The sequence below is a fragment of the Pelophylax lessonae genome (genome assembly GCF_965119305.1).
Source record: "Pelophylax lessonae genome assembly, chromosome: 4".
Lineage (NCBI taxonomy): Eukaryota > Metazoa > Chordata > Amphibia > Anura > Ranidae > Pelophylax > Pelophylax lessonae.
Window position 1 is genome coordinate 570,005,418 of NC_138771.1, and position 22,003 is coordinate 570,027,420.

General features: G+C 47.1%; 1 protein-coding gene across 4 annotated transcripts in view; it reads right to left on the reverse strand.

Moving 5' to 3' along the window:
- Positions 1-22,003, reverse strand: part of ANK1 (ankyrin 1) — a 409,057-nt gene that overhangs the window by 228,651 nt on the left and 158,403 nt on the right. Inside the window, exon 1 of one of the 4 annotated variants that reach the window (XM_082256781.1) lies at positions 5,498-5,633. The exons of the other annotated variants lie outside the window; for them this stretch is intronic. Coding sequence (XP_082112907.1) covers positions 5,498-5,509 — 12 coding nt within the window. The 5' untranslated portion in view covers positions 5,510-5,633. Of the gene's footprint in view, positions 1-5,497; positions 5,634-22,003 lie in introns of those variants that run through there. 4 annotated transcript variants of the gene reach the window in all.

The following is a 22,003-nucleotide window of genomic DNA, read 5'->3' on the forward strand; positions in this document are numbered from 1 at the left end:
TTTTAATGTAACTGCTCGCGTTACACAGACTGCCGTGAACCGGAAGTAACGAGGGTAGGTTTTCTCACGGGTAGGTAATTCTCACGGAACACCGGCCCTCAAAGAGCTTGGAATGAAAGGTCCCCAAATCACATTCATACATACACATACTAGGGCCAATTTAGACAGGAGCCAATGAACTTACTGGTCCTAAGCCCGTCTCTGCCTGCTCAGCTTGGTGTGCATTTAATAAAAGCCTGTGATCAGGCAGGTCAGTGTGTGTTACTATAGAAGACATACCATGCTTCTTCTACAATAAACAGCTCCCTGCTTGCAGTTTTTGACCATTTAGGTTTAGTTCTGCTTTAAGTACACATGGGGGAATTACCAAGAGTGGCGCAGGTTAACTGGTGTGATCCATTTGTTCCAGCAGTATTAAACTCAAAAGCAAACATTTATTATATTGCAGCTTACTACTTCTTAGCTGTGATGGCTGCATTAGATTTCTTTTTTTTTAGGCTTTCTTTCCCCTATTTTAACCTGCTGATCCAGCCAGTAAAGCCCCGTACACACGTACCGATCGTCGGCCGACCGATCGGCCGTCTTTTGTCCCCGGGCTGTCGTGTCCGCTGAAAAGTGCAAAAGACTGCACACAAATTTTGTCCGCCGACTGCAGAAGTGATGTCATGTGATGGTTAACTTTCCCTGTGTTTTTTCTTTTCTGAGCATGCCCAGTCTTGCAAATCTGCTGTCTGTCGGCCGAATTCTGTACTGACTGGCGAACAATCGGCCGTTCTGGTGTCGGCATACAAAAATTTTAATGCTTGCACGACAGATTCTGTTCGGCCAAAAGTGCGCTGTCGGCTGTCGGAAGCATCATACTAACAAGCCGAAAATTGGCCGATCGGTCGTCGGCCAAATCTTTTCGGCCGACAATCTGCACGTGTGTACGGGGCTTAAGTCTATTGTTTGTCAAAAGAACAAGCTATTCTGCAGATGTAGCAGTTAGAGGGATGGGACATGCCATTCAACAATAGCAGGGGTGCTTCCAATGATCGTCTTTTATTTATTCATGTAAAACCCCAAAAAAAAAAAAAAACAACTGTTACTGTAACTGTTTAAAAGTGTGGGCTGGGATTCAGTTTCTGGTTCAATAATTTTTATTGCAGAAATGGTATTAAAACATACAAGAATGTCAAAGGCACCCAGATTGCCCATGCAGGGGCAAGAACTGGCGCATGGGCAACGGAAAATACACAACATAATCAGAGGAGGGAAGCCTCATGTCTAAATGATCACAAAAATCCTGAGTGCAACATTTGTATATTTGGGATAACCCAATTGAGTGCAAAAATAACCAGGATAAACATGTGGAGTTCAGTTTCAATTTGTCAGTGTATCTAAATCTGCTAGTACATCTAACACTACCCAGTTCTCAGACTGACAATGCTGTTGGCCAAAGTTACCCCCTGTGCTCATTCATCCAGAGTGGGGGCACTCTAATACAGGAGGTGTATTACTGGCCAGATCACCGGGTGAGTTGCCACCAGAACAGGAAGAGAGCGGCAATCTTCCTATGGGGACACTTGTTCCTGTGACAATTGTCTGAGGTATTCGCTCACTTCCTGTTAATTCTACTAGGTAAGAAATGAAGGGAAATCTCCCTAATAAGACAGATGGCAAACAACCTGAGAAGAGAAGACACTGAGCGCACCCCTAGTGCAAAAGGCGTAGTAACACAGAGGGGATAACTTTGAGGGCGTTCACACTAGTGCTGGTCTCTGAAGATGCTTTGCCTTTGTACCCCCCCCCCCCCAGCTGCTGTCTCTGCAGCTAGAGGGGTTAGCAGTTGGGTGGCAGTAAAAACACAGCTCAACTGTGGATATTACAGTGACCCCAACTGCCAGAGTGAACCAGCCTTAAAGCGGAGTTCCACATAAAGGTCGAACTTCCGCTTTAAGCACTTCTCACCCCCTTACATGCCACATTTGGCATGCAAATTTTTTTGGGGGGAGCAGGTACCTAGTTTTGACAGGTACACGCTCCCACTTCCGCTGGGGCCACCTAGGCTTGAGTGGAAGTTCTCCTCTCCCACTTCCTCCCTGCAATCTTCTGGGACACGTCACAGGTCCCAAAAGTTTGCTAGCCACTGAGGAGGCGCAGCGCGACTCGCGCATGCGCAGTGCGCACCTGGCTGTGAAGTCGCAAGCTGTCACAGCCAGGTGCCCACACTTGTGATGCCGGCGCCAGGGAGAGGCGAGAGAGAGGAGCGAGGCTTCGTATGGCCGCATCGCTGGATCGTGGGACAGATAAAGGTGTGTTTTTTAAAAGTCAGCAGCTACACTTTTTATAGCTGCTGACTTTTAATAAACTTAAAAACAACTGGAACTCCGCTTTAAAAGAGCATCCAGGATACACAAACTCATCATTATTTCCAGGGGTAACAACATGGAAGGCTTTCCAGGATGTAAATGAAGCAGTACACGCCTGTAATACAGCGGATGGTTCTACAGTCTGTCATGGCAAGCAAGCCAGCTCTCTTTTCCCTGCATTTAAAGTCTGTGATACAATGACCTGCCTGAAAATGACAATGAAGAGCAGCACCAGTGTCCCTGCAAGCTGTGGGGCAATGCATGGTGCCTGCTTCCAGGTTCAGGTTGCTAGGTTTCAGATGTTAAACTTTTCTTGTGCTTGAGAAAGCGTTGACATGCCAAGCATTGACCCATCGCTCCATGGCTGGTCGTCATATCGTTGACTTCCACTGCAGGGAAAAGATTGTACCTGATGCAGGAATTGGCTCTCTGGGCACAGCAGGCTATAGGATCATCCATCAAAGGCTGTATTAAAGACCTGTACTGCTTCATTTACAACCTGGAAATCCTTTCATGTGTTGTTCCTCGCAGCCATAATGAGCTTGTATTTCCTGGAATCTTTGTGAGTGCAACTTATCTCTTAAATTTATCACCTCTGTGTTACTCAGCTTATTCATCAAAAAAATAATAAATAAAAGTGACAGCAGTTTAAAATTTCCCTTCTCTACTTAAAATAAAAGCTTTGGCTTTAGATATACTTTAAGGCAGCCCATGAGCCAGTTTTTTGTTCACCCAATGGGTTGAATAAAAAGTCCTGATTCACTCATCTACACACTTGATGTGCTTGGGCGAATCCTTCCTGCTGAGCTTTGGGGGAATCCTCCCCGTTGAGCTATGGGGGAGCCCTCCCTGCTGAGTTTTGGGGGAATCTTCCACACTGAGCTATGGGGGAACTCTCCCTGCTGAGCTATGGAGGAACCCTCCCTGCTGAGCTTTGGGGGAATCCTCCCCGTTGAGCTATGGGGGAGTCCTCCCTGCTGAGCTTTGGGGGAATCTTCCCCACTGAGCTATGGGGGAACTCTCCCTGCTGAGCTATGGAGGAACCCTCCCTGCTGTGCTTTGGGGGAATCCTCCCTGCTGAGCTATGGGGGAGCCCTCCCTGCTGAGCTATGGTGGAACCCTTCCCGCTAAACTATGGGGGAAGCCTCCCTGCTGAGCTATTGGGGAGCCCTCCCTGCGGAAGCTATGGGGGAATCCTCCTCGCTGAGCTATACGGGAGCCCTCCCAGCTGAGCTATGGTGGAACCCTTCCCGCTGAGCTATGGGGGAATCCTCCACACTGAGATATGGGGGAACCCTTCCCGCTGAGCTATGGGGGAACCCTCCCCGCTGAGCTATGGGGGAAACCTCCCTGCTGAACTATGGGGGAATCCTCCACACTGAGATATGGGGGAACCCTTCCCGCTGATCTATGGGGGAATCCTCCCCGCTGAGCTACGGGGTAAACCGTCCTGCTGAGCTATGGGAAAGCCCTTCCCGCTGAGTTATGGGGGAACCCTTCCCACTGAGCTATGGGGGAGCCCTCCCTGCTGAGCTATGGGGGGGGGGCCCTCCCTGCTGAGCTATGTGGGAACCCTCCCTGCTGAGCTATGGGGGAGCCCTCCCTGCTGAGCTATGGGGGAATCCTCCCTGCTGAGCTATGGGGAAGCCCTTCCCGCTGAGCTATGGGGGAATCCTCCCTGCTGAGCTATGGGGGAGCCCTCCCTGCTGAGCTATGGGGGAGCCCTTCCCGCTAAGCTATGGTGGAACCCTCCCCGCTGAGCTATGGGGGAGTCCTCCCCGCTTAGCTATGGGGGAACCCTCCCCGCTGAGCTTTGGGGGAACCCTTCCCGCTGAGCTATGGTGGAGCCCTCCCTGCTGAGCTATGGGCGAGCTCTCCCTGCTGAGCTATGGGGGAACCCTCTCTACTGAGCTATGGGAGAATCCTCCCCGCTGAGCTATGGGGGAGCTCTCCCTGCTGAGCTATGGGGGAATCCTCCCCGCTGAGCTATGGGGGAACCCTCCCTGCTGAGTTATGATGGAACCCTTCCCGCTGAGCTATGGAGGAGCCCTTCCTGCTGAGCTATGGGCGAGCTCTCTCTGCTGAGCTATGGGGGAACCCTCCCTGCTGGGCTATGGGAGAATCCTCCCCGCTGAGCTATGGGAGAGCTCTCCCTGCTGAGCTATGAGGGAATCCTCCCCGCTGAGCTATGGGAGAGCCCTCCCTGCTGAGTTATGATGGAACCCTTCCCGCTGAGCTATGGAGGAGCCCTTACCGCTGAGCTATGGTGGAGCCCTCCCTGCTGAGCTATGGGCGAGCTCTCCCTGCTGAGCTATGGGGGAACCCTCCCTACTGAGCTATGGGAGAATCCTCCCCGCTGAGCTATGGGGGAGCTCTCCCTGCTGAGCTATGGGGGAATCCTCCCCGCTGAGCTATGGGGGAACCCTCCCTGCTGAGTTATGATGGAACCCTTCCCGCTGAGCTATGGAGGAGCCCTCCCTGCTGAGCTATGGGCGAGCTCTCTCTGCTGAGCTATGGGGGAACCCTCCCTGCTGGGCTATGGGGGAGCCCTTACCGCTGAACTATGGGGGAACCCTTCCCGCTGAGCTATGGGGGAGCCCTCCTTGCTGAGCTATTGGGGAGCCCTTCCTGCTGAGCTATGGGGGAGCCCTTCCTGCTGAGCTATGAGGAAATCCTCCCTGCTGAGTTATGGGGGAATCCTCCCCGATCCCTGCTAACCTGGCCAATTTTCAATCCATGTATGGCTGGTTTAAGGAATTGAAATCTAAAACTATTGAATACGTTTTTAGAAAAAACGAAAAGACAAAAAAACGAAAAGCTAATGCGCAAAATGCCTAAATATTGAACAATAAACTTCTAACTACTTTATATGAAGTCAGAACTGTTGATCTGCAAAATTGGTCCATGTCTGTGAGACTGTGACTCAAAGTAATAAAGCCTTTGGATCAACATTTCAATCTCTACTGGACTTTTGGTAAATTGATTGGTAAGCATACCTTCCACCTCACAGAATGGTCTCTAGTTCAGCAGATATTGGAAAGTTGCTTTTTTATAAGCACATGCCTTATCCACAGAGCTCTATGGATGGTCCACTTCATGGTTCACACCTCATCCCACCTCCATCAGTTATGAATGGAATCACTCACCTTAATAATCATGGGGACACGATGAGCGGGTATTGCACCTCGCGCAGTGTCTGTTCTCTCCTGTATTCTGCAGAGTCCGCTCTGGGCCGTGTGTCGAAGGTCTGCTATCTCCAGCTGCAGCTTCTCTCACTATCTAACAGAGCAGGCAATGTATGGCCCCTGCCCTGCCAACCACCTCCCTATCTCCTCATTCGTCATCTACTGCCAAGCTGTCAGATCATCCTCTATCACAGGGGAATACTCAGTTAGGATGCTACCCATTTGTAAAGGTCATATTATAATAATGATGGGCAACCTGATACATTTTGTGCAGACTGTGTGTCAATTTTGCCAAAGGCCTCCATGCTATAAAGTTTTGGATAGAGTGGTGAGAGAATAGAACTTTTGGCAGGTTTTTATTGCTGTCGGTGTCTTAGCTAGGGAGATTTGCTTTCCCTGTTGGTCCTGGTGACCATTATCACCGGGTCTTAAAGTGATGGGAGATCCACAATTTTGAGTTGCCACCAGAAGAGGAGGGGAAGTCTTTCAATCGTGACACTTGGTGACATTCACCAAAAGAGGATTTCCCCATTGGAAATGGGAATCTCCCCAATACGACACAGATGGCATTAAAAAAAACCTGGCAGAGGGTTTAAAGCAGAACTCCAGAGATGTTTGTATTGCATACTCAGGTTGGTCCAGCTTAGCACAATGTAAGTATGCATATCTCATACCTGATGGACCACTGGGGAAGCTTAAATTCACTATAGTAGTCATTGCTAATACAGTGATAGGTGTGATCTTAGGGGAATTTTCCCTATTTGGAGTGTTTTTCTCCAAGACAAGAGGGCATGGAAGACATCAAAAACATTGGAAGATGTTCTTTTACTTACCACTCTACTTCTAATGTGTCCTTGTTTTTTCTCTGTGTGCTCAATGAAGTGATTTTACATCACTTTCTGTAATGACAGGGAGTAAGGGTGTGGGCTAGGTGCAGCATGATGTGGAGGGCACTAAACACACAAGAGTCCAAGAGTCCAAGCTAGGCCAAAGCAACATATTGTAGAAAAGTTTAGCACAGTACAAACAGGGCCGGTAGAAAGGAATGCCCAACCACAGACCCATACAACCTGTAACAGAGATGGAACAGTCTGAAGATGCTGACAACGTCTGCCAAGAGAAGCAGAATGCTGCCTGGCTGGTCCACACTCAAATGGGAGGCTTCCTGAGAGGAGATAGCGTAGTCCCTGCACTTTCCCTACTCCTTTGGAACCTCTCTCTTCCACTATGCACTGTCCCTGACAGACAGGAAACCCATCTCCACATTAACTACTCGCACAATGCGCTCAAAGGAGGGAGTCAGGGCAATAAATAGGTTCTGCCCCCACCCAAGATGGCCGCCAAAGTCACATGGGGCATCAGCATCCAAAGCAGTCTCCCTGTGAGGAAATCGTGGAGGAACCAAGTTCCTCATAACTTCCTTTTCCTACTGCATTGTGCTACAGCACCACCTACAGTGGAGACTACAGACTACACCTGTATACAAGGTGAAATCTCTTATACAGGAACAGAAACAACAATAAAAATCTGGAAGATTGGCGCTGGAACCCTATCCCATCCTATTGGTATAGAAATTTGAGGTAATATTTGGATGGAGAAAGGTTTTTGACCGGGCGAGTGAAAAGTCTGTCAACGGCTGGTTGAACTGATGAAGGGGGCGTTTTTGAGGTCCCAGCAATTAAAACCTAGCAGACACTTTAATCCTTCTCCCATATGAAAAAATTAACAAAGTATAGGCTTACAGAGGTTGATTTTTTTTAAGAAAAATGTAATCTAATAACTGAAATCACAAAATCACGCAATGGCTGTATCAAAAATCAAAATCTCTTTCCTCAAGCACACATTAAATAGTAATAAATACTCAGTGCAAATTCCAGTTTTGCCTCTTGCTCCATGTAACCAGCTGTTAAACAAATGTCTTCTCACTTTTTTTCTGCTGAGTTTCACCTGAACTTCCAGGTACGGAGTCTAAACTGTGAAATTACCCAAGTGGAGACAATGCACTCCAGTCACACTGGACATTGCATCCCAAACTTGGCACACGTGTGCACAATGAGAAAGACCTCTGCTACACTGGGCATGTGCATCCTAAACATGGCACACAAATGGGCACAATGCTAAGGATCCCAGCCACACTGGGCATGTGCATCCTAAACATGGCACATGAATGGGCACAATGCTAAGGATCCCAGCCACACTGGGCATGTGCATCCTAAACATGGCACATGAATGGACAAAATGCTAAGGACCCTAGGCACACTGGTCATACACACCCTGAAGACAATACCCAAACAGGTCGGTGCAGTGCTAAGTATCCCAGCCAAACCGAGCATGCACACCCTAAAGACAGTACCCGAACAGGTGAATTGCTAAGTACCCCAGCCACACTGTGCTTGAATGCCCTAAACACGGCACACAAGTGTTCACAATGCTAAGAACCCCAGCCACACTGGGCATGCACGCACTAAACACAGCACTTGTGTGGGTACAAAGCTAAAAACCCCAACCACACTGGGTATGCACACACTAAACACAGTACCTGTGTGGGCACAAATGCCTAGGACCCCAGCCACACTAGGCATGCGCAACCTGAAGATGGTACCCAAACGGGTACAATGCCAAGGACCCCAGTCACACTGGGCATGTACCCCCTATACATGGTACACAAATGTGCACAATGCTACGGACCTCAGCCGTGCTGGGCATGCATGCTCTAAACATGGCACACAAGCAGCCACAATGCTAAACTAGACACTAGGCATGCGTGCCCTACACATGGCAGACAAGTGTGTACAATGCTAAAGACCCCAGCCACATTGGGCATGTGCCCCCCTAACACAGTCCACGAATGGGCACCATGCTAAGAACCCCCGCCACACCAGGAATGAGTATCCTAAACACAGAACCTGTGCAAGCACATTGCTAAGGGCCCTAGCCACCCTGGGCAATAACACCCTAAAGGCAATAGTCACAGTGCTAAGGAACCCAGCCAGAATGTGCATATGTACCCTGAACACAGCACCTTAGCATGCATATAATGAAATGGCCCAGCCAAGAGCACACATGTAAGTGGCCTTGGGAAAACTGCAAGACAATACAGTCACCCTTATAAAAGGAAATGACTGTATTTTTCCTCATCTGCATTAGTTCTAATAATCTGTTAATTACGCTGCAAACACAGGCTGAACTCAAAAATGGGACTGAAAATGAACATCACTATAAGATTTGCTGGCCCATTTTATTTTCTCCATGGAGGGTTTAATAAGAAAACAGACAGATCTGTCGTTTTACGCCTGAGAGTACTCCACCATATCAGGATCTATTCTTTACAGTGCCACTAAAAAGGATCTTTAATGCACAGGCTTTGTGACTTGAAATGCGTTAATATTGTTGGTCCCTGAGGGATGTACCCTGTTGCTTAATGGGAGTCCAAGCTTTATGAAGGACATTGGTGGCGCCACTGATATACTATACCTTGCATAGGCACCTTATATCCAGATTGCTAATACCCAAACTGTGGAAGTAATTGGCAAATGTCCGTGGTCAAATCATCTAAAATATTCCTTATGCCATACTTATAAAGTAGATCAGCAGCATCCTACTCCAATGAGAACGATTAAAGGCCATCATCCCTCATCTCCCTTAACAGTATTTTAGCTGTAATCACCGTATACTATATGACTGATCCTCACCTGCGGCTCTGTGGAGGGTCATATTTAACATGATCTTTGTTGCAGGACATTAGGATGTTTAACCACATAGGATTGTAATAATCAGTTGTGACTTTTTATGGAGAGTCTTTATATGATGCTTTAAACATGCCATTTAGCAGTAATAGGTCCTGACTCCTGATATAGTGCCCTACTCTCAGGATTAAAAGAACAGATCTATCTATTATAGTTAAGGCCGCTTTCACGCTGCTCTGTAGCAAAAAAGTGGCATAAATTTGCATTTCCAGTGCATTTTCGGGTGCCTGACTCCAAGCATGGGAAACATGGCTTGCGTTTTTGCTGAGTTTTTGATACTCTTTTGCTGTGTTTTCCATTCATTTCAATGGGTAGCTGCGTTTTTGGTGCAGTTTTGGAAACCGAACCAAAGATGCAACATGCAAGACTTTTCTCAGTGGTGTCAAGATTCTAAAAAGATTTCAAGGAATTGCATTTTTGTTGTGTTTTTAGAAAAGGTAAAAACGCAGTAAAACCCCATCAATGTGAAAGTAGCCAAAGTGTGGTTGAGAAAAGATTTTTTGTCGTTTGTATTTTTATAGAGTCATTGAGGGTTTTTGTTTGTTATTGGATGCTTTAATTTAGTCTTTTATATGTGAGTATCCTATCCAGTTGTGCCTTTTGTGTCTACTTAAAGCGGAGTTAAACCCAAAAGTGGAACTTCCGCTCATTTGCTTCCCCCCCCCCAGTGCCACATTTGGCAACTTTCAGGGCGGAGGGGGGAGGGGGGAACGGGTACCCTTTACCACTTCCGGGAGACGGCACCGCAGCGCCATCCCTCTGAAGTTTGGCCCCCTCCTCCTTCCCCCGCCACCGAGCCAATCCAAATGCGCAGCGCGCTTCTCGCATGCACAGTAGGGACCTAACTGTGAAGCCGCAAGGATTCCCTGCCGGGTTCCCTCACCGGCAATGGCAGTGGCAGCACCCGACAGACGATGGAAACATCGGCTGCAGTGCCAACATCACTGGACTCCAGGACAGGTAAGTGTCCCAATATTAAAAGTCTGTGTAGCTACTGACTTTTAATTTTTTTTTGGGGGGGGGCGGAACCCTGCTTTAAAGCTTTGGAAAGGTAAAAAAAAATTATTTTAGAATAATAAAAATGTAATTTCAAAGCCAATGAGAGAGAGACCCGGGAGAGCTTTTGCTTATGTGCACATTGATGGATCGGGATCAGGCCCGGGTGAGTATAAGGGGGGGCTGAGGGGGGTAATTGCACAATGAAGATTTTATATCTTCATGCCTAGAGTTCATGAAGAAAAAAAACCTTCAGCTTTTGCAACCACTTTAAAGTTATTGTAAACCCTTTTAATAAAAAACATGTTATGCTTTCCTGCTCTGTGTAATGGCTTTGCACAGAGCAGCCCTGATCCTTCTCTTCTTGGGTTCCCATCTGGTGCTCCTTGCTCTTCCCCACCACAGAGTGCCTGCCATAGCAAGCCACTTACTATGGGAGCACTCATGCAAGCTCGCTCTTGAGCCATCTCTGTGTGTTCATCTTTGTGTGTCCATTGACAGAAAAAGCATGGCTTTGCCCCACCCCCTTCTTACTGTCTGTGATTGTCTTTGAGGCTAAGAGGAAGGAAAGAAACGAGAGAGCTGCTGCTCTCATGTACATTGCTCGATCGTGATGGGGCTCAGGTAAGTATAATGCACACTGGACGTTTTTACAACTGCTGTTTTTGGCATCAGATGTTTTTTTCTACAGCCAATAAACTCCCCAGCATGTTATCCTGTGTGTCCATGCACACATAGGCTCTTATCAGCAGTTTTTTGCAGGGGAGTTTTCTGGATGTAAAAAAAAACAGAACTAGTGGGTTTTAGGAGGCGCTTTTCAGCTGTAAAAACGTTCTAACTCTGATAAAAGTTTAAAAACGCCCAAAAACTTTTTAGAGCCATAAGCTTTTGTGGGAATATAGTTTTGCTAAACAAAAGCTAAGAAAACGCTACAGCTGAAAAATGCTAAAAAAAAAAGCTGACAAACGCTACTGCCTAAAAAGCTGAAAAACTCCTTCTACATCTAGAGCTTTCTACTGGGGGGGTTGCACTCAGGTTTTTTTTTTACCTTAATGCAGAGAATGCATTAAAGCGGAGTTCCACTCAAAAGTTGAACTTCTAAAAAAAAAAAAAAAAAGAAAAAGTTGAACTTCTAAGTGGTTCTGACCCCTGACATGCAAAATTTGGCATGTCATTTTTTTTTTTTTGGGGGGGGGGGGGGGGAGCAGATACCTAGTTTTGATAGGTACCCACTCCCACTTCCACTCAGGCCACCAAGGCGTCTTGAGCGGAAGTTCTCCTCTCCCCCTCCCACCCTGCAATCTTCTGAGACACGTCACAGGTCCCAGAAGATTGCCTAGTCAGTCACAACGCGCATTTCTACTCGCGCATGCGCAGTGCGCACCCTGCTGTAAAGCTGCAAGCTGTCACAGCCGGGTGCCCACAGTAGTGATGGCGGCGCCGCGGGGGGAGAAGACGGAGAGAACCGAGGCTCCCCCCGGCCGCATCGCTGGACCGTGGTACAGGTGAGTGTGTGTTTATTAAATGTCAGAAGCTACACTTTTTGTAGCTGCTGACTTTTAATAAACACATAAGCCAGTGGAACTCCGCTTTAAGGCAGGTATCACTAAATGGTGGACGGCAGTCCAGATCCAGACTGAGCCAATGTCCCATCTGGACCCGCCGCAAGGGGGGCTGGGGAATGCAATGTGAAGGAGGGGTGCTATTAGGGGATAAGGAAAGCAATGATAAGGTAGACTGGGGACTGCAATGTGAAATGAGGGTGTTATAAAGGGGGTGAGGACAGGAATGTGAAGGAGGGGTGCTATTAAGGGGATAAGGAAAACAATGAGATGGTAGACTGGGAACTGCAATGTGAAATGAGGGTGCTATAAAGGGGGTGAGGACAGGAATGTGAAGGAGGGGTGCTATTAAGGGGATAAGGAAAACAATGAGATGGTAGACTGGGGACTGCAATGGGAAACAAGGGTGTTATAAAGGGGGTGAGGACAGGAATGTGAAGGGGGGGGGATTTAAAGGGGGACTGGGAACTAAAATTTGAAGTAGGGAATGATATAAAGGGGGGCTGAGGACAAGAATATAAAGGGGGGCTGAGGATTGTAATGTGAAGGGAGGGAATGATGTGTAGGGGGGGACTGAGAACACTGATGTAATAACAGGCTTGTGGTGTGAAGGATCTGAGGCTAGGCTCACATCATTGCACACTGTGTTCCGTGTGTAGGCGGCCCATTTATTTCGGTGACCTGCCTTATACACAGAATTGCTAAGAAAGAAGTCCCTGACCCTTTTTTTAAAATTGCGCTGTACCGAGCTGCATAGTACTGTGGCACCATGTGGTTTGGCACTCGCAAAAACACGCTGCGTTTGCCAGTGCACAGAAGTGCCATTACCAATCAAACATATAATTCAGACCTCTGCTGAAAGAAATGTTTACTGACTGAACCTTCGTAAATTTTAATTCAATACCCCTGCACTATGGTAAAAAACCTTCGACCGTTAGAACCACTTTAAAGGAGATCTATGGTCACAGCATACACTTTCATTATTTAACAATACAGCATTGTAATAAAAATATAAACAATAGTTATATTTGACAATCCAATATAAGCTTACATTAAAAATCTCCTTTTATGATGTGAGTTCTGCCTGTCTGCTGGCCATCTCTTTCCACAACTTCCTGGATTCCCAGCATGCTTTGCAGCTCCTCCTCTGCTGTTTACTTTCCATTTCTAAGCACTACATATCCCAGGGTACCTTGCTGCCTGCATGCAGTGATTCCTGTACTGACTCCACCTCCTGAAACTCCTCCTCTCAGCAGCTCTGTAGATCAGAAGGCAGGCTCTGTGAAATGTGTGACACAGCAGTGCCTACTCACAGGACAAGTGACTACATGTCACAGAATTAGGGTTGCCATCTGTTTGGGACTCACCTGCACAGTCTGGTTTTTGCATCAAGTGTCCGGGTTTTAGACTGCCGGGCACCCAGACACATTATTCATACAGCATACTTGCCAGTGAGACGTCCCCAGTGCTGCCACTGGAAATGATATCCCCTCATCTCTGTCCCCAGTCCAGTGACCACACAATGCCCGCACCTATCTATTTACTATCACTGCCTATGTCCCCCTCCCCGATGGTCAGAGTTTACACTTCAAGGCTTTAAGTGCCCAAAAACGTCAGTCACCTGTCCGATCAGACCACCAGCAGCAAAAGGACCCCTCTTCTCCCTGTCTGTGTGTCTCCTGTGCTGGCAGGATCCTCTGGCTTCACAGGAGCCCAGAAGGAGCAGCAAGTGCATCTGATCACATGTAACACATGGGAGCAACCCACACCCTACAGAGCAATACAGCAGGAGACAGGTATGCAGTCCGCCACTGTCTCCTCACTGTATACCCCAATGTCTACCTGACTACTACCCCTCTGTTCACTCTGCTGCCCCCCAGTCCACTCTGCTGCCCTCCTGTCCACCCTGCTGTCCCCCAGTCCTCTCTGCTGCTCTCCTGTCCACCCTGCTGTCCCCCAGTCCTCTCTGCTGCCCTCCTGTTCACTCTACTGTCCCCCCAGTCCACTCTGCTGCCTTCCTGTCCACCCTGCTGCCCCCAGTCCACTCTGCTGCCCTCCTGTTCACTCGACTGTCCCCCCAGTCCTCTCTGCTGCCCTCCTGTTCAATCTGCTGCCCCCCAGTCCACTATGCTGCCCTCCTGTTCACTCTGCTGCCCCCCAGTCCACTATGCTGCCCTCCTGTTCACTCTTATGTCCCCCTCCAGTCCTCTCTGCTGCCTTCCTGTCCACCCTGCTGCCCCCCGATCCACTCTGCTGCCTTCCTTTCCACTCTGCTGCCCCCCAGTCCATTCTGCTGCCTTCCTGTCCACCCTGCTGTTCCCCTTCCCACTCTGCTGCCCTCCTGTTCACTCTGCTGCCCCCCCCCCCAGTCCACACTGCTGCCTTTCTGTCCACCCTGCTGTCCCCCTTTCCACTCTGCTGCCCTCCTGTTCACTCTGCTGTCCCCCAGTCCACTCTGCTGCCCTCCTGTTCACCCTGCTGTCCCCCAGTCCTCTCTACTGCCCTCCTGTTCACTCTGCTGCCCCCCAGTCCACTCTGCTGCCTTCCTGTCCACCCTGCTGTTCCCCTTTCCACTCTGCTGCCCCCCTGTTCACTCTGCTTCCCCCCCCCAGTACACTCTGCTGCCTTTCTGTCCACCCTGCTGTCCCCCTTTCCACTCTGCTGCCCTCCTGTTTACCCTGCTGTCCCACAGTCCTCTCTGCTGCCCTCCTGTACACTCTGCTGCCCCCTGTTCACTCTGCTGTTCCCCAGTCCACTCTGCTGCCCTCCTGTTCACCCTGCTGTCCCCCAGTCCACTCTACTGCCCTCCTGTTCACTCTGCTGCCCCCCAGTCCACTCTGCTGCCTTCCTGTCCACCCTGCTGTTCCCCTTTCCACTCTGCTGCCCCCCTGTTCACTCTGCTCCCCCCCAGTCCACTCTGCTGCCTTTCTGTCCACCCTGCTGTCCCCCTTTCCACTCTGCTGCCCTCCTGTTTACCCTGCTGTCCCACAGTCCTCTCTGCTGCCCTCCTGTAAACTCTGCTGCCCCCAGTCCACTCTCCTGCCCTCCTGTCCGCCCTGCTGTTCCCCTTTCCATTCTGCTGCCCTCCTGTTCACTCTGCTGTCCCCCCCAGTCCACTCTACTGCCTTCCTGTCCACCCTCCTGTCCCCCTTCCCACTCTGCTGCCCTCCTGTTCACTCTGCTGCCCCCCCAGTCCACTCTGCTGCCCTCCTGTCCACCCTGCTGTCCCCCAGTTCACTCTGCTGCCCTCCTGTTCACTCTGCTGCCCCTTAGTCCACTCTGCTGCCCTCCTATTCACTCTGCTGTCCCCCAGTCCACTATGCTGCCCCCCAGTCCACTCTGCTGCCCTCCTGTTCACTCTGCTACCCCCCCAGTCCACTCTGCTGCCCCCCTGTTCATCCTGCCACCCCCCTGTTCTTCCTCCTGCCCCTCCCCCTGTCTATTCTGCTGCCCCCTGTTTTCCCCCTGTAAGAAGAGAGGCCTTCCCACCTCCTCTTGCGATTGGCTGGTTGGGCAGGAGTGGCGTTGCCAAGCAGACGGAGACAGCTGTGTTCACAGTGACAGTTGCTGGCAAGGAAGAGAAAGCCGGGAGCCTGGCGCTTCTTCTTCTCCTTCCCAAAAATCCCAGAGAAAAAAGTTTGTTTTGTTCTTTTGAATGCTTCTTACGTAGCCCCTTTGTGGGTGACTCTGGTCCTTATTTTGTTATGTTCACTAAACCCAATGAAAATGATTGAACAAAAAAAACAATTAAATATAGTATTCTTTCCTATCTATTTAAGTCATACTGGTCCTTCTTCTACTCCTTGACTTAAAGTGTTACTAAACCCAAAACAGTAAAAGCAATGTGTATATGCAGTAAAGCATGGAACATAAGGGGTTAATCCTCTGCATTGTGTAAAAAAGACTGTTTTTAGCCTGTCTTCTCTGGTCCGCCCCTTTTTCCACTGTCCCCAATCCAGCCTTTAGAGTCACTCTGCACATGCTCAGTGTTGTATGTATTGCTAGAGATTATATTTTTCTTGGAAGGGTGCATGTGATCAGCACAAGGCCAATCAGTGCTGTCCAAACAGAGGGTAAGGGATCCTACAGCCTCATAGGACACTCAGAGTAGAATGAAAACTCCTCCTACAAGCTTTACCCAGACAGTGATATAAGTCATAAAACTGCTGATGAGAAAAGGTACTATTTACTAAAATAATTGCTTTTCCATGTTTTGTGTACTGTGGGAGACCAGATATAGTGAATGCAGGGTCCTGGGTCTATTAACCACTTTACCACCGGAGGATTTTGCTGTCTTCCGTCCAGACCACTTTTTGTGCTTCGGCACTGTGCGACTTTAACTGACAATTGTGCGGTCATGCAATGTGGTACCCAAACTAAATTTACGTCCTTTTTTTCCCACAAACAGAGCTTTCTTTTGGTGGCATTTGATCACTTCTGCGCTTTTTATTTTTTGCGATATTAATAAAAAAAGAGCGAAAATTTTGCAAAAAAATGACATTTTCAACTTTGTCTTTTAAAAAATATCCAATATACTCAATTTATGTCATTTTTTTTGGCCAAAATATATTTAGCTACATGTCTTTGACAAAAAAAATTCAATGAGCGTATTTTTATTGGTTTGCGCAAAAGTTATAGCGTCTACAAACTATGGTGTAAATACTGAAATTTTACGCAGCTTTAATTTCTGACTGCCTATCTCAATTCATGAAGTGCTAAAATGGCAGGGCAGTACAAGACCCCCCCAAATTACCACTTTTTGGAAAGTAGACATCCTAAGGAATGTTCTGAGAGGCATGTTGAGCTCATTGAATATTTAATTTTTCTGTCACAGGTGTTTGAAAAATGAATAAAAAAAAAATTTTTTTTTTTTTTTAACACAAAGTTGTCACTAAAAGATAAATTTCTCACACATGCCATGGGTATATGTGTAATTACACCCCAAAATATATTCTGCTGCTTCTCCTGAGTACAGGGATACCACATATGTGAGACTTTTTGGGAGCCTAGCTGTGTACGGGACCCCGAAAATCAATCTCCATCTTTAGGTTTTCTAATGGCGTAAATTTTTGATTTTACTCCTCACTACCCAACACTGTGACAGGGAAGTGAAGGGGTTAAACTGGGGGAGATCAAGGGGTTAAACCTTTATAGAGGATAGATGGCGGGTGGCCTAAACCTATTCGGGCCTAGCGCAAGCGCAAATTAGGGTCACCAGTGACACTAAATACAGTGATCAGTAGTTATCTGATATACTGTATATATTAGTGCACTGTTTTATATGGAGTGAAGGGGTTAACTGGGGAAGATCAAGCGGTTAAAAGTTTATTAGGGAATAGGTGGCGGGTGCCCTAACCCTATATGGGCTTAGCGCAAGCGCAAATTAGGGTCACTAGTGACACTAAATACAGTGATCAGTATTTACCTATATACTGTATTTAGTGCACAGAGTAATAGGTAGTGAAGGGGTTAACTGGGGCTGATCAAGGGGTAAAAACTTTATTAGGGGATAGGTGGCGGGTACCCTAACCCTATTTGGGCCTAACGCAGGCGCAAACTACGCTCACAAGTGACACTTATACAGTGATCAGTAAAATATCTGTATACCACTGTATATAGTGTTCACTGTGAGGGGTTTGGGGGTGATCAGGGGGTGATCAGAGGTGATGAAGGGGTTAAATGTGCCTATGTGAGGTGTGCCAGTGTAGTGTTGGTGGAAACTCACGTTTTTGGTGTGTCTCTTTCTCTCTCCTGGAACCGAAAGGACTTCAGGAGGGACAGTGACATCACTTCCCCTGTCTGTGTTTACATTACACAGACAGGGGACAGATTGCCATTGGTGGGGACCGATCTACAGACACTGACCAAAAATCATTGGTCAGTATCTGGTGATTGATCGGTTCCCTACCGAATGCCATCGGTATCGGGACCCGCGGCGCGCGGGAGCGCGCTCTGGAGCCGCGATCGCGCATGACGTTAATACTACGTGGCTGAGCGGTATCATGCCGCAGTAGTATTACCGCGCGCGGTCCTAAAGTGGTTAACACATTACCAACTCAGGTCCGGAAGATTTACCCTCTTTCCTGACCCACAAATAGAGCTTTCTTTTAGTGGTATTTGATCACCTCTGCCATTTTTATTTTTTGCGCTATAAACAAAAGAAAGATCGGCAATTTTGAAAAAAAATATATATATATATATATATTTTTACTTTCTGCTATAAAATATATCCAATCCCAAAAAAATAAAAATCTAATTTCTTTGTCAAGTTAGGCCTATATGTATTCTGCTACATATTTTTTGGTAAAAAAAAAAAAAACCCCAATAAGCGTATATTAATTGGTTTGCGCAAAAGTTACAGGGGATATATTATGGAATTTTGATTTTCGACTAGTAATTGCGGTGATCAGCGACTTCTAGCAGGACTGCTATATTGCGGTGGACAAACTAGACACTAACTGACACTTTTGATACTTTTTTGGGAAAGAGTGACACTAATACCGTGATCAGTGCTAAAAATATGCACTGTTACTGTACTGATGACACTGGCTGGGATGGGTTAACATCAGAGGCGATCAAAGGGTTAACTGTTAACTGCCTAGCTGGTGTTTTACTACTGTGGGGGAGGTGCTTTTACTAGAGAAAGGCATAGATCTGTGTCCCTGCTTTGCAGGAACACAGGATCAATGCCTTCCTTACTGACAGAATGGCGATCTGCCTTTTTTACATAGGCAGATCGCCGTTCTGCCTGTGTACAGAATGATCAGCAAGTGCCAGCGGACATAGGGTTCCACTGATCAGTTCTCACTGTGTAGAATCACATCAGGAGCGAGCCGGCGGCGGCGCGCACTCACACCCGATACCCGAAAGTGCAGGACCACGTATATTTACGTGATCCTGCACAGCTTGGCTGCCCTCTACCAGTAAAACTGCTAAAGGCGGGCAGCAGGCGGTTAACTACTTGTTGACCGCCCGCCGCAGATATACTGCGGCAGGCTGTCTCGGCTGTGCGAACCGCCACACCTGTATGGTGTTTCGTGGGAACGCTCCTGGGGGGGCCCCCATTAGGAAGCAGACAAGCCGATCCACGGGGCCGGCGGCCGCGATTGCCGACGGGCACCTGCGATCACTCCCCGTGTAGTGAGAAGAATGAAGGTCTGCTGTTGTAAAAACATCAAACTGTTGTTCTCTCTGGAATGAACACAGAGCTATTTAGGAACACAGACCCCTGTGATGATTCCACAAGCCTATCCCCCCTCACAGTTAGAAAACACCCCCTAGGCATACACGTAACTCTTTAATCACCCCTAAGGTAACCACCTTCCCTGCCAGTGTTATTATTACAGTAACATTGCATATTTTTAGCACTGATTACTGTAGTAATGTCACTGGTCCCCCACAAAAGTGTCAAAAATGTCAGTTAGGGGTCCGATCTGTCCACTGCAATGTCGCAGTCCCGCTACAAATCACAGATCGCCGCCATTACTAGTAAAAATAAATAAATAAAAAAAGAACATAAATCTTTCCCCTAGTTTGTAGACACATTAACTTTTGCGCAAACCAATCATAATAAGCCTATTGGGATTTTTTTTTTACCAAAAATATGTAGCAGAATACAAATTAACCTAAAATGAAGAAAAAAATGTGATTTTTACATTTTTTGGGAATGTTATATAGCAGAAAGTGAAAAATATAGTTTTTTTTTAGTTTAGAGCGCAAAAAATAAAAATCGCACAGGCGATCAAATACCACCAAAAGAAAGCTCTATTTGTGGGGAAAAGGACATCAATTTTATTAGGGTACAGTCTTGCAACTGCCCCTAAAGTTAAAGTAATGCAGTGCCGAATCGCAAAAAATGGCCTAGTCGTTAAGGAGACAAAACCTTCTGGGGCTGAAGTGGATAATGAGCATTTAATCATTGTAATGTGTGTGTGTGGGGGGGGGGCTCGAGATTGTTTTTTTTTTTGGTATTGGGATTAAGGCCCCTTCCGCACGATTTTACCGCGACTTTATTGCCACGATTTTGATGCGAGACTGGGCTTGAATGTCTTTGGACCTCAAAACGCATCAAAATCGTGCCAAAGTAATGCAGGGACTACTTTGAACTTGACTTCAAGTCGCACAGATATGAATGGTACTCATTGGAAATAATGGAGAACGACTTGTCATGCGATTTTGCAGTCCCAAATCGCATTACAAGTTGTAAAAGGGGCCTACAACTGCTTACTAGACCACTGGACAACTAGACTAGAGAGCCAAATAAAAAGAATACAATTTGCAGGTCATGCAACCAAGACTTGTCTGGGGCCTAAAGTAGCAGCCCATTACAGTCCAGTCATGGTTGTTTCCTCTAATGACAGCCACAATTTTGTTTTAGCTTTGAGTGGAAAGTTGAAGGGATAGTACCTCTGCCAGGTTTTTATTGCAGTTTGCTAGAGATTGTACCCTCATTTCCTGTTGTGTCAGTGGGGCAGGAATTGTCAGAGCAGAGGGTATATCTGACCTCTGCAGAGTGACCACTGCTTCCACAGAGGGCATGCTGGCTTTTTTACTCAAAATATGGCTGCTTTCTAAAGAAATCAAACCATAAGACCTTGCACAATCATTCCACTGGCATCACTCATAGCTGACTCCAGCTGCTACAGTTACTGGTATGTGCAGCACCTCTATCACCGCATGCGGCCTACATTCATGTTAGTCTTGTATTCTGCCGTCTCCTCTAACCCGTCACATTTCTTGTTTTTATCGACTCTCCTTACTTTGCTTGATCCTTGGGCTGGTCACGTGACCACATTCATTCTCTGAGCAGTGTACTGCAGATACAGGGAATACCTCAAGGGCATATTAGCATAATAAATGTCTTTGTACATCACACTGCACTTTCCCTCACATTAATCAGTGCTCCTGCACTCCGGATCAATGTACACCGCATCGGTCGTGTGCCCCACAGTAGTATTTTATAAGCGGAGCTGTCACCCTGCGTTACACGGTGACACGCTACCCTCTAGAAACCCTATATGACTGCTCGTTAACACCCTGGAGTATTCCAGATCACCCAGCATGACCTTCTGGAACGCCATTTCAGGCACGGATAAACAGCGGCAAATACCGTGTTACACCAGGAATCCTCCCCGTATACACATGTTTGTTTGGGACGTATTTTACCGTGTTGTCACATTAAATGTTCCTAGACTGGCAATCCTGCCTGAGTTATCACAGCCATCAGCGCCACTTGCTTCACACGTCTTTTTCTATGTCACCACAGTGTCGCGTTGTATTATCTCTGCTTCACTACGTTATAGTCGTCTGTATGGTTGGGGTAAATTATTATTGATTTGCCAGTTGGATATTCCAGCTAAGCTTCACATGACTGAGTTCAGTGTACCCAGAAAAGACCCCGACTGATAATTATAAAAAAAAAAAAAAAAAAAAATTAATTGTGCCTGAGCTTAATTAAACATCCGAGTCAGCTTTTAGAATAAAGTAGAGTGAAGGACAATGGATATGTGTACAGTACAGCCTTCAATAGTAGCCAGTGAGATTTAAAGGGGTTAGTTCACCTTTACCAAAACACTGCCCATGCAGGTAAGAGGTGCATGTAGATAAAAACAACTCCTGCAGCTTTAACCAAAGTTAGATGCTCTTGCTGTACAGTATCTCACAAAAATTAGAACATTCCTCACAATTTTTGTAAATGTTTTATTATAACTTTCCATGTGACAACACTGAAGAAATGACACTTTGCTACAATGTAAAGTAGTGAGTGTACAGCTTGTATAACAGTGTAAATTTGCTGTCCCCTCAAAATAACTCAACACACAGCCATAAAGGTCTAAACCACTGGCAACAAAAGTGAGTACATCCCTAAGTAAAAATGTCAAAATTGGGCCCAATTAGCCATTTTCCCTCGCTGGTGTCATGTGACTCGTTAGTGTTACAAGGTCTCAGGTGTGAATGGGGAGCAGGTATGGTAAATTTTGTGTTATCGCTCTCACTCTCTCATACTGGTCACTGGAAGTTCAACATGGCACCACATGGCAAAGAACTCTGAGGACCTGAAAAAAAGAATTGTTGCTCTATATAAAGATGGCCTAGGCTATAAGAAGATTGCCAAGACCCTGAAACCTGAGTTGCAGCATGGTGGCGAAGACCATACAGCGGTT